General features: G+C 46.7%; 1 protein-coding gene across 1 annotated transcript in view; it reads left to right on the top strand.

The window, feature by feature from the left end:
- The window catches only part of LOC145359671 (NT-3 growth factor receptor-like), a 760,567-nt gene that overhangs the window by 343,436 nt on the left and 404,174 nt on the right, over positions 1 to 12,957 (top strand). The window contains exon 4 of the mRNA XM_080214410.1: positions 10,722 to 10,790. Coding sequence (XP_080070536.1) covers positions 10,722 to 10,790 — 69 coding nt within the window. The remainder of the gene's footprint in view (positions 1 to 10,721; positions 10,791 to 12,957) is intronic.

Below are 12,957 nucleotides of genomic sequence, written 5' to 3'. Positions count from 1 at the left end.
TGTGTGTTAAGGTGTGTGTTTGTGTTTGTATTTGTGTGTGTATTTGTGTGTGAGTGTGTGAGTTAAGGTGTGTGTTTATACGTGTGTTTGTATTTGTAAGCGTGTGTGTGTGTGTGTGTGTGTGTAAGTTAAGGTGTGTGTTTGTATTTGTGTGTGTTTGTGTCTGTGTGTGTGTGTGTCTGCCACCTATTCATGCTCACTCTGCCCATGCTGCCCCTATCAGGATGTGCCAGGCTCGGTTTAGCTCACATTGATGCAACGTCCAAATGAAGATCTTTGCTTTTTTAGCACAAAGCCTACAGCAGGGCATTTCCATTGAGCACCAGTCCCTTGCCTCACTGATTGCTCAATTGGTACAGGATGATTATTCTATTATGGCTGGTTTTATGTGGTCTGTCTGTCCTCGGGTCCTCACCTGAGGCAACCCACACTCGTTTCCCCTTGGCACCCTCCCCAGGTGTCAGAGAGAAGAGTGTTTTATCCTGCGAATGGGCTGGATCGCGGCCAAGATCCCTGAGGCTGGTTACACCCCTCCACTGAGAGAGGAGACTTTCACTGCATCTGTCTCTGTTGGACAGAAGCCCAGGTGCTGTGGTTAAAAGGATAGAGGGACTGTACCAGTCATTTTCATCAGAGAGTGAGTGAGACAGAGACTCGCATCCATCTGTCTGAGGAACAGAGCCAGTTTGATAAAAAGACAGTCTTGAAACCCAATGTCCTGCCTCTGACCTCAGCTTTCATTGCTGTCACCTTGTGTTTGCTCAGGCAGTCACATCTCACACCTGTCTGGGACTCTGACATCAACTGAAATCATTCAGAAGATTAGCAATTAGAAAATTTAGTTTCCAATTCTGAGCAAGGGATTTATTCTGCACTGGCATGCCTGTTAGCTGTGCGGTAAAGTACATGTTGGGTATTAGTGATCACTTTCTGTCTGAAATCATCAGGAATGCAGGGGAAATGGGACCACCAATTGGATTCAAATCTCTGCGTGTTCAAGGCTGTGTTGTTCGAGCTGTACGCCCTGTGACATGGGGTCTCATAGAAGCTTATAACAGGATTAGACAGGGTAGATTCAGAAAGAATGTTCCCAATGGTGGGGGAAGTGTTGAACAATGGATTGTATTTTGAGGATAAAGGGCAAACCTTTCAGAACTGAGGTGAGGAGAAATTTCTTCACCCAAAGGATGGTGAATGTTTGGAATTCACTCCCACAGAATGTAGTTGAGGCCAAAACATTGTTTGATTTCAAGAAGAAATTAAATATAGCTCTTGAGGCTAAGAGGTCATGGATGGAATGGGGGGATCAGGATATTGAATTTGACAATCGACCAGAATCAAAATGAACGGTGGAGCAGGCTCGAAGAGATGAATGGCCAACTCCTGCTTTGAGTTTCTATGTGAGCTCAACTTTTGGAGGCAAGATATTGTATAAATGTGAGAGATGTTCTGGGAGAGGCCCAGTAGAGAGCATGGCTGTGGGCAACAGGAGGCAGTGTCAGGGATACACTGTCTGGGCAGTGTCAAGGAATCAGTGCCTGGGCAGTGTCAGGGAGACAGTATCTGGGCAGTATAAGGGAGACAGTATCTGGGCAGTGTAAGGGAGACAGAAAGCTTGCGAGTATATTGTCAAATAAATAGGTTGGACTAAAACCTGGTGTTGTCGGACTTTTTACAGTATAAGGGAGACAGTATCTGGGCAGTGTAAGGGAGACAGTATCTGGGCAGTGTAAGGGAGACAGTGTCTGGGCAGTGTAAGGGAGACAGTGTCTGGGCAGTGTAAGGGAGACAGTATCTGGGCAGTGTAAGGGAGACAGTATCTGGGCAATGTAAGGGAGACAGTATCTGGGCAATGTAAGGGAGACAGTATCTGGGCAGTGTAAGGGAAACAGTATCTGGGCAGTGTAAGGGAGACAGTGTCTGGGCAGTGTAAGGGAGACAGTGTCTGGGCAGTGTAAGGGAGACAGTGTCTGGGCAGTGTAAGGGAAACAGTATCTGGGCAATGTAAGGGAGACAGTATCTGGGCAATGTAAGGGAGACAGTGTCTGGGCAGTGTAAGGGAGACAGTGTCTGGGCAGTGTAAGGGAGACAGTGTCTGGGCAGTGTAAGGGAGACAGTATCTGGGCAATGTAAGGGAGACAGTATCTGGGCAATGTAAGGGAGACAGTGTCTGGGCAGTGTAAGGGAGACAGTGTCTGGGCAGTGTAAGGGAGACAGTGTCTGGGCAGTGTAAGGGAGACAGTATCTGGGCAATGTAAGGGAGACAGTGTCTGGGCAGTGTAAGGGAGACAGTGTCTGGGCAGTGCCAGTAAGACAGTGTCTGGGCAGTGTAAGGGAGACAGTGTCTGGGCAGTGTAAGGGAGACAGTATCTGGGCAGTGTAAGGGAGACAGTGTCTGGGCAGTGTAAGGGAGACAGTGTCTGGGCAGTGTAAGGGAGACAGTGTCTGGGCAGTGTAAGGGAGACAGTGTCTGGGCAGTGTAAGGGAGACAGTATCTGGGCAATGTAAGGGAGACAGTATCTGGGCAATGTAAGGGAGACAGTATCTGGGCAGTGTAAGGGAGACAGTGTCTGGGCAGTGTAAGGGAGACAGTATCTGGGCAGTGTAAGGGAGACAGTGTCTGGGCAGTGTAAGGGAGACAGTATCTGGGCAGTGTAAGGGAGACAGTGTCTGGGCAGTGTAAGGGAGACAGTATCTGGGCAGTGTAAGGGAGACAGTATCTGGGCAGTGTAAGGGAAACAGTATCTGGGTAGTGTAAGGGAGACAGTATCTGGGCAATGTAAGGGAAACAGTATCTGGGTAGTGTAAGGGAGACAGTATCTGGGCAATGTAAGGGAGACAGTGTCTGGGCAATGTAAGGGAGACAGTATCTGGGCAATGTAAGGGAGACAGTATCTGGGCAGTGTAAGGGAGACAGTGTCTGGGCAGTGTAAGGGAAACAGTATCTGGGCAGTGTAAGGGAGACAGTGTCTGGGCAGTGTAAGGGAGACAGTGTCTGGGCAGTGCCAGTAAGACAGTGTCTGGGCAGTGTAAGGGAGACAGTATCTGGGCAGTGTAAGGGAGACAGTGTCTGGGCAGTGTAAGGGAGACAGTATCTGGGCAGTGTAAGGGAGACAGTATCTGGGCAGTGCCAGGGAGACAGTGTCTGGGCAGTGCCAGTGAGACAGTGTCTGGGCAGTGCCAGTAAGACAGTGTCTGGGCAGTGTAAGGGAGACAGTATCTGGGCAGTGTAAGGGAGACAGTGTCTGGGCAGTGTAAGGGAGACAGTATCTGGGCAGTGTAAGGGAGACAGTGTCTGGGCAGTGTAAGGGAGACAGTGTCTGGGCAGTGTAAGGGAGACAGTATCTGGGCAGTGTAAGGGAGACAGTATCTGGGCAGTGCCAGGGAGACAGTGTCTGGGCAGTGCCAGTGAGACAGTGTCTGGGCAGTGTAAGGGAGACAGTGTCTGGGCAGTGTAAGGGAGACAGTATCTGGGCAGTGCCAGTAAGACAGTGTCTGGGCAGTGTAAGGGAGACAGTGTCTGGGCAGTGTAAGGGAGACAGTGTCTGGGCAGTGTAAGGGAGACAGTATCTGGGCAGTGCCAGTGAGACAGTGTCTGGGCAATGCTGGGGGCAGTTTCTGGGCAGTGCTGGGGTGGGGGTGCAGGTTGATAACTGATTTTGAAATGGAACTAATAGAGATAGATTAGAAGTTAAGAACTGTACACTATTATGTTTAAGTATTTAAATTGGTAAAGGTTAAGCTAATTAACTCATTATAGTTTAATTATATTGTTAAATAAAGTTTGTTTTGATAAAAGCTTCTTAGTGGGTCAATGGAATCACACCTGGAGCGAAACTCCTTTTCCTCACACTGATGTCAAAATTTAAAAAAAACTGCTGTAGTGTTGTTGGGCTTCATAACATATTTTGGGGTTTCTGCTCTGGTATCCTAACAATACTTTAGTAGAGGCTGCAAATGTGGTTATCGTGCCCTTTCGCTCTCATAGGACCATAGAATCATACAACACAGAAGATGCTGTTTGACCTGTTGAGTCTGCACCAATACATTAGAAACACCTGAACTCCCACCTAATCCCATCTGCCAGCCCTTGGCCCATAGCCCTGAATGTTATGATTTGACAAGTGCTCATCCAGATACTTTTTAAAGGATGTGAGGCAACCGGATTCTACCACCCTCGCTGGCAGTGCGTCCCAGACAGTCACCACACTCTGGGTAAAAAGGCTTTTTCTTGCATCCCTCCTAACCTCCTGCCCCTCATCTTGAACCTATGTCCTTGCATGATTGAACCTTCAACTAAGGAGAACAGCTGCTCCTTATCCACCCTGTCCATGTCTCCCATAATCTTGTACACCTTGATCAGGTCACCCCTTGGTCTTCTCTGCTCCAACAAAAACAACCCAAGCCTACCTAGCCTCTCTTCATAGCTTAACTGTTCCATCCCAGGCAGCATCCTAGTGAATCTCCTCGGCACCCCTTCCAGTACGTTCACATCCTCCCTATAATATCCTCGATACAAAGCTTATCCATATCGACATGAAAGTCGAACAGAAGTGGAGCCAGAATGAAATCCAGTAAGACACTACTCTCAGAATTGCCCTTGAACCCTGCGTTTTGTATCCTTCCTTCTAACCAGTTGTTAATCCAATTTAGTTCTCTTCCTCATTCAGGACCTGTTCACCTTCTCAGATAGACTTTTGTATGACACCTTGTCAAAACTTTTCTGAATTTTCTGGGCAGCATGGTGGCACAGTGGTTAGCACTGCTGCCTCACAGTGTCAGGGACCTGAGTTCAATGCCCAGATTGGGTCACTGTCTGTGTGGAGTCTGTCCATTTCCCCGTATCTGTGTGGGCTTCCTCCGGGTGCTCCAGTTTCCTCCCACAGCCCAAAGATGTGTGAGTCAATTTGATTGGCCGTGCTAAGTTGTCCATTAGTGTCAGGGGGATGAGTAAAAGAAATAGAGTTACAGGTTGGGTGGGATAACTGTTGGTGCTGGCTCAATTGGCTTAATGGCTTCCTTCTGCACTGTAGGGATTCTTTGAATGTCTACGTGTAACACAGCTACTGACAGTCCCAACCCCCCCAAATCTGTCAACTTTTCAGATAAATCGATTGGAATTTAAATTTGTTTTCTTCATCTGCATGATTTCTATGTAATAATGTTGATTTTAATTGAAGATTCCACACTTCTGTTACAAATATTAACCTCATTGGTCCGTAATTATTTGAACTAGCTTTGACCATTTTACAAATGGTCATTCTCTAAGTCCTTCAGCGCAAACACACATCCAGTAGAACTCAGAAAAATAATCTTTGTATTCCTGCATTCCTCCCTGGGTTTATTAGGTATGTAGCCGCAGAGTGAGACACATAGGTATTAACTTTCTCTAATACTTTCCTTTAATTTGATAGATTCTGAGTGTATGCACACATCACGGGTCACAGCAGTTGAAGAAGAGAAATTAGGAATTGGCACTAAGTGTTGGCCTTGCCAATGACATTCGCCTCTCAAGTGGTGGCACGGTGCTTAGCACTGCTGCCTCACAGCACCAGGGACCCGGGTTCAATTCCGACCTTGTGCCACTCTCTGTGTGGAGTTTGCACATTCTCCCCATGTCTGTGTGGGTTTCCTTCGGATGCTCCGATTTCCTCCCACAGGCCAAAAATGTGCAGGTTAGGTTGATTGGCCATGATAAATTGTCCCTGAGAGTCAGGGGGATTAGCAGGGTAAATATGTGGGGTTACGGTGATAGGACCTGGTTGGGATTATTGTCAGTGCAGGCTTGATGGGCCGAATGGCCTCCTTTTGCACTGTAAGGATTCTATAATTTCAAGAACGAGATGCAGCACAGTGGCACATTGGTTAGCACTGCTGTCTCCCAGTACCAGAAACCTGGGTTCAATTCTGGCTTGGGTCACTGTCTGTGTGGAGTTTGCACACTCTCCCCGTGTCTGCATGGGGATGCTCCGGTTTTCTCCCACAGTCCAAAGATGTGTGGGTTAAATTGCCCCTTAGTGTCCAGGGACTAGTAGGATAGGGCCTGGTTGAGATTGTTGTCAGTACAGGTTTGATGGGCTGAATGGCCTCCTTTTGCATTGAAGGGATTCTATGATTCTAAGTATATATTTAAAAAGTCTCTCGCTCTGCTCTTAACCACTTTAAGACCTCTTCCCTAGCATCCTTATGTTTTGGAACACTAATGGAAAATACAAGTTAAGTATTCCATTCATCATCTGCTAACTCACTATCCTCTCCTCTCCACACTTAACAATTCTCTTCTTGCTGATCTTTGATTGTTCTTTTTAAGATTCTCTCCTCATACTCCCTCCTTGCTTCTCTTATCTCTTTCTCAACCTCTTTCCTCATTTTCTTGTGTTCTCGCTTATGTTTTGTTTTGTCTTATCTATGCACCACATGTGCCCTTTTCATCAATTTTAGTTGGATTCAGGCATCTTATTTATCCACACTATCCTGAACAATGAAATGGCCTCATTTTTAAGGGAAATATACTCAGTCTGTAACTTTGTAATCTCCATTGTGATCATATCTCACTCTTGCTCTATAGTCTTTGTGCCACATTTCCTTTCCATCTCACTTTAGCTGGCCCACTACTAGCTTCCTAAAGGCTATTCCAATGTGGTTCTCCTGGTTTATTTTTGTACTGATTTTAACCCTTTTGCCCTTTGGGACGGCACAGTGGTTGGCACTGCTGCCTCACAGGCACCAGGGACCTGGGTTCAGTTCCAGTCTCGGGTGACTGTCTGTGCACAGTTTGCACATTCTCCCCATGTCTGCATGAGTGTGCTCCGGTTTCCTGTCACCGTCCAAAAATGGTTAGGGTGATTGCATAACCCTGTGTATTTACCCTGCTAGCCCCCAGACGCTAAAGAGCGATTTAGCATGGCCAATCAAACTAACCAGCATATTTTTAGAGTGTAGGAGGAAACCAGAGCGTTCAGAGAAGACCCACGCAGACACAGGGAGAATGTGCAAACTCCACACAGACAGTGGCCCAAGGCCGGAATTGAACCCAGGTCTCTGGTATTGTGGGACAGCAGTGCTAACCACTGTGCCACCAGGCCACTCCTCAGTCTTGAAGTCATAGAAGTCATAAAACCTTACAATGCAGAAAGATACTATTCATTAGTGTCAGGGGGATTAGCAGTGTAAATATGAGGGGGTATGGTGATACGATGGATTGTTGTCAGTGCAGGCTTGATGGGCTGAATGGCCTCCTTCTGCACTGTAGGTATTCTATAGACTGCTTGATCTTGTGATCATTACATCCACAGATAATTGTTTCCTCTGATCTAATTCATTCCTCTAGACAGAATCAAATAATATTTCTTTGCTATTTTAGATATGAGGATGTGCTCCATGAAGATAAACCTCCATAGACATTCGAGGAATTCCATTTGCCTTTCTCGATTAACTCACTTCTTGACTCAATCAATGAATGTATCATTAAAATCTCATCAAACAGTAATTCTGTTATTCCTACTCATTTCCCAGACCTGTCCTCTTCCATTTCCTTCTCACAATCGGGGAACATATGATACTCCCACTAACGTAACAATCCATTTCTCAATCTAACCTCTAATCATGTTATATTCTGTCTTTCACCAGTTCTACCCACTTACCTATTGTAAAATCATACAATCATGCAGTGCAGTGGAGGCCCTTTGGCCCATTGAGTCTGCACCAACACGTGAGAAACACCTGACCTCCCACCTAATCCCATTTACCAGCACCTGACCTATAACCTTGAATGTTATGACATGCCAAGTGCTCATCCAGGTATTATTTAAAGGATCTGAGGCCTATAATGTTGTGACCAGAACTGTTATTTGTTAACTTGTCATTGTCATGCGTATTGGTATACAGGGAAATGTATTGTTTCGTGCATGTCCTGCAGACAAAGTATACCATGCAAGTATACCGTGCATAGCACAGTAGCTGTGGCCTCACCAAAGTTCTATACAATGTCAACATGATTTCTGTGCGTTTGTAATCGATGCCTCAATTGGTAAAGGCAAGTGGCTGAAAAATACTATAATCCAACTGTTTTGGTTTTATTGTGTGGGCGTATAGAAACATAAAAACATAGAAGATAGGAGCAGGAAGAGGCCATTCAGCCCTTTGAGTCTGCTCCGTCATTCATCATGATCATGGCTGATCATCCAACTCAATAGCCTAATCCTGCATTTTCCCCATAACCTTTGATCTCTTTCATCCAAGTGCTACATCCAGCCGCCTCTTGAATACATTCAATGTTTTGACGATCAGCCATGATCTTATTGAATGGCGGGGCAGGCTCGAAGGGCCAGATGGCCTACTTCTGCTCCTATTTCTTATGTTCTTATGTTCTTATGTTCAACTTTGGATGAAAAAAATGTTTCCTCAACTCCGTCCTAAATGGTCTATCCTGAATCCTCGGACTGTGACCCCTGGTTCCGGATTCCCTCACCATCAGGAACATCCTCCCTGTATCTACCCTGTCTGGCCCTGTTAGAATTTTATAAATCTCTGTGGGATCCCCCCTCATTTGTCTTATCTCCAGCGAAAACAATCCTAACCCAGTCAATCTCTCCTCAGACATCAGTCCTGCCATCCCCGGAATCAGCCCGGAATCACTGCACTCCCTCAAGAGCAAGGACATCCTTTCTCAGAAAGGAGACCAACACGGCATACAATACTCTAGGTGTGGCCTCACCATGGCTCTGTATAATTGCAACAACACATCCCTGCTCCTGTACTCGAAATGACCTGCAATGAAAGCTAACATGCTATTTGTCTTCTTTCCCGCCTGCTGCACCTGAATGCTTATCTTCAGTGACTGGTGCACAAGGTCCCACCACACACTCGCCCTCTCCCAATTTACAGCCATTGGGGTGGTAATCTGCCATCTTGTTTTTGCTTCCAAAGTGAATAATCCGACACTTATCCAAGTTATACTGCATCCGCCATTGATTTACTCACTCATCTAACCCGTCCACATCATTCTGAAGGATCTCTGCACCCTCGTCACAGTTCACCCTCCCACCCAACTTGGTATTGTCTGCAAACTGTATAGTGGAGGAACTCCTGTTCTGTTGATGGAGAAGGTGGAGCGCTTCATAAGTGGGTGGTGTCGAGGCCATTCTTTAGCTGTACAGTAGATGGAGCTGCTCCTAGCTGGGGCAGTAGTGGGTGCTGTGCTGTGGCCGTAATGCAAGGGGAAGCATCTTGAGGTGAGGGCAACAGATGGCACTGGTTTGTGATTCACCCGTGGAGGATGCTGTTCTGCAGCAAGGAAATATTTTCTTCAAAGAGCATTTTAATTCTATTCAAATGTAAATCTTTGCCCGTATGATTGAGGCCTAGACAGAATGTTTTCCATGGGAGCTCAGAGCTGGTATCAGCAGTCCCCAGTGAGGGTGTTGAGAATATCAGTCATGTGTGCAGTAACCGTGTCCTGACAATAGAAACAACAGAATTTTAAAAGAAGCAGATAACTATTTGCTTCTGAGGAGATGCGAGCTGTGTTTTTGAAGTGCTTCCCTCAACTTGAGGCTCGATTGTATTTTTGATCAGTCCCAAAAGAGTTGCTGTGAAGTGATCTTTCCTGAACACTTTATCATGATCCCCTCAAAGCAGGCACCAGTTGACTTTCTTGCATAGACTCTGCGCGCAGGATACAACAAAGGGTCTTGGAAATGCTGGAACTACTTAACAGACTTTGCAGCTTTGCAAGAGGAATAGCTGGTAGGGACCATGCAGCTCGATTTGATCCATTCCAGTGAAGGCCCTCACTTGAAAAGTGATCCCCTCTGTCGCTTTCAGATGTTGACAGTGTGAACTGCTGTGCATTTGCTGTGGTTCCCACTGCGGCCAGTGCGGAGTAGAGCTCCAAAACGAAATCACGTCGGCAGGTTTGAGCTTGAAGTCTTGCTGCGTTGTACTCCCCTCACAGACCGAGAGGGATGCGGTGGGGGGTGGTTGTGTGGTAATTCCGTGGAGGGGAGCTCCTTTTCTCCAGAGTTTGCTTCATTCCCGTGCAAGTCTTCTGGGTCATCAAGCTGTCTGCTCAGAATGTGCCCTGCTGCCCAGCGTCCCTGGGTATGTAGCCCACTCTTTGCTGCTTGACCCTCTGATGATGGGTGCATCAATGACTTGAGTTACAATTAGAAAAGGTGGCTGTTCGGGATGTCGAATGCCTGTCAGCGTCAATCATGGGAGAGCCTCTTTCCTTCATTGCCAGCCACTAATTGACACACTTCAATCAGAGGATGCTCTTAAATCTCCTGAGCAAAGTATCTCGAGCTTGCTCAACCTTATTCCTTCCTCAGAGCTCTCCGGCGTGACATTTCCTGATTTAGAAAAACAGATTGAACGGAAAGAAAATGAAGGCAAGGATTCAGCTTTCTAACTGCTGGCCTTGGGGAGACGTGTGCATAGCTTTTGAATGCAGGGTGGGGGGGGGGGGGGGGGGGGGGTGTGGGGAGGGGGGGTGCGAAGGGGGGTAACATTTCTGATCGTGTGTCTTCTCCTCAGAAAGGATCATTGAGTTGCTTGAAGGCAGCAAGAGCCCGCTCACTGGTCACAGTGTGTTAATAAGGCCACTTGTGTTTAATCTTCACGTAGCTCAGAATACACTGAGGTTCCTGACATTACAGCGTTGAGCACGTTTCGCTGAAAAGTAATTAATAATACATTTCCTTTCCTCCTTAAATCCGCAGCAACCTCTCGGGTAATCATCTCACTAGCCTGTCCTGGCAGCCCTTTCGGACGCTACGCCTTGCTCAGCTGTGAGTATAATGCATGCAGTCTTGTTGCCACCTCAGTTACGCATCCTGCTATTCTCTTCCGAACCCCAAAGTGAAAAGTCTTCAAGTGTTTTGTGAGTCAATGATCCAGGCCTCTGTACCTCACTCTGATTGATTGCTTTTTCAACTGTGTGATGCGGATTATCAATCATAGAATCCCTACGGTGCAGAAGGAAGCCATTCAGCCCATCGAAGCTTCAATCTCAACTATAATCTCACCCAGGCCCTATCCTATGCATTTATCCTAGCTATAGCCCCTGACACTAAGGGGCAATTTAGCATGGCCATTCCACCTAACCTGCACGTGTGAGAGAAAACCAGAGCACCCGGAAGAAACCCATGCAGACACGAGGAGAATGTGCAAACTCCACACAGACAGTGATCCAACCCGAAAATCGAACCCAGGTCCCTGGTGCTGTGAGGCAGCAGTGGTAACCACTGTGTCACCATGCCACCTGGATTGAAACTATAATAGACAATTGCATGGTGGCACTGTGTTTTAGCACTGCTGCCTCACAGAGCCAGGGACCCAGGTTCGATTACGACCTCGGATCACTGTCTGTGTGGAGTTTGCACGTCCTCCCAGTATCTGCATGGATTTCCTCTGGGTTCTCTGGTTTCCTCGCACAGTCCACAGGTATGCAGGTTCGGTGGATTGGCCATGTTAAATTGTCCCTTAGTGTCAGGGAAACTAGCAGAGTAAATATGTGGGGTTACGGAGCTAGGGCATGGGTGGGGATGTGGTCAGTACAGACCTGATGGGCTGAATGGCGTCCTTCTGCACTGTAGGATTCTATGAACAGGAGCCCACCATATGCTGATCATCCCTCCCTTCCCATTCTCTGCCAGGGTTCGACTCTTTCTCTCCCCCTGACTCTTGTTGGAGTTTAATCCCAGGGTACAGAGACCAGGAACCCTCTGCTTCCTTACTTAACTGTGAATTTACACAGGCTGTATGACCATTGGAAGGAGATGTCTGAAGTACAGACTATCCTAACTTAGGTTTCACGAGGTTCCCACTTGTATCTCTTCCCACAGGAGGAGTGGTAACTAGCTCCAAAGCCCAAGCCTATTCAGGTCAAGTGTACCAAACAAACTGACAAACAAGGAGCAGGAGTAGGCCATTCAGCCCCTTGAGATGCCCAGCCATTTGATAAGGTCATCTGATCTGATAGTAACTTCAACTATGCACACCACCCACCCCCTCATAACCGGTCACCCCCTTGTTACCCAGAATCTATCCACCTTTCTCTTAACTATATTCAAAGACTGCTTCCACTGCCTTTTCATAAAGTTTAAAATTTAAAAGTTTATTTACTAGTGTCACAAGTAGGCTTACATTAACGCTGCAATGGAGTTACTATGAAAATCCCCTAGTCGCCACACTCCGGTTCCTGTTCAGGTACACTAAGGGAGAATTTAGCATGGCCAGTGCACCTAACCAGCACGCCTTTTGGGCAATGGGAGGAAACCAGAGCACCCAGAGGAAACCCGCACAGACCTGGGGAGAATGTGCAAACTCCACACAGACAGCGAACCAAGCTGGGAATTGAACCCAGGTCACTGGCGCTGTGATCACCGTGCCACCCCTGCCAAGAAGAGACTCACGGTCCTCTGAGAGAAAACTTTTTGCCTCACCTCAGTTTTAAATGGGCGACACTTTATTTTTAAACAGTGACCCCTAGTTCTAGATTCTCCACAAGAAGAAACATTCTCTCCACATTCACTCTATCAAAACCCCTCAGGATCTTATACATTTCAATCAAGTCGCATCTTACTCTTCTAACCTCTAGCAGATAGAAGCCAAGTCTGTCCAATATTTTCTCAGAGGACAACCTGCCTATTCCATGTATTAGTCTGGTACACCTTCCCTGAACTGCTTTCAATGCATTTACATTCTTCCATAAATAACAAGACCAATATTGTACACAATATTCCAGATGTGGTCTCATCAATGCCCTGTTTAACTGAAGCATAATCTCCCTACTTTTATGTTCCATTCCCGTTGCAATGAACAAGAACATTCTATTAGCTTTCCTAATTACTTTGCTGTAATTGCATATGAGCATTTTGTGATTCATGAACTTAGACACCCAGATCCCTCTGTACCTCAATTGTTGCCCTGGCTGAGATCAGCTAACTCCACAAA

This window comes from Carcharhinus amblyrhynchos, chromosome 28 (genome assembly GCF_965287045.1).
Source record: "Carcharhinus amblyrhynchos chromosome 28, sCarAmb.v2.hapA, whole genome shotgun sequence".
Taxonomy (NCBI): domain Eukaryota; kingdom Metazoa; phylum Chordata; class Chondrichthyes; order Carcharhiniformes; family Carcharhinidae; genus Carcharhinus; species Carcharhinus amblyrhynchos.
This window is presented reverse-complemented; position numbering and strand designations above follow the sequence as displayed.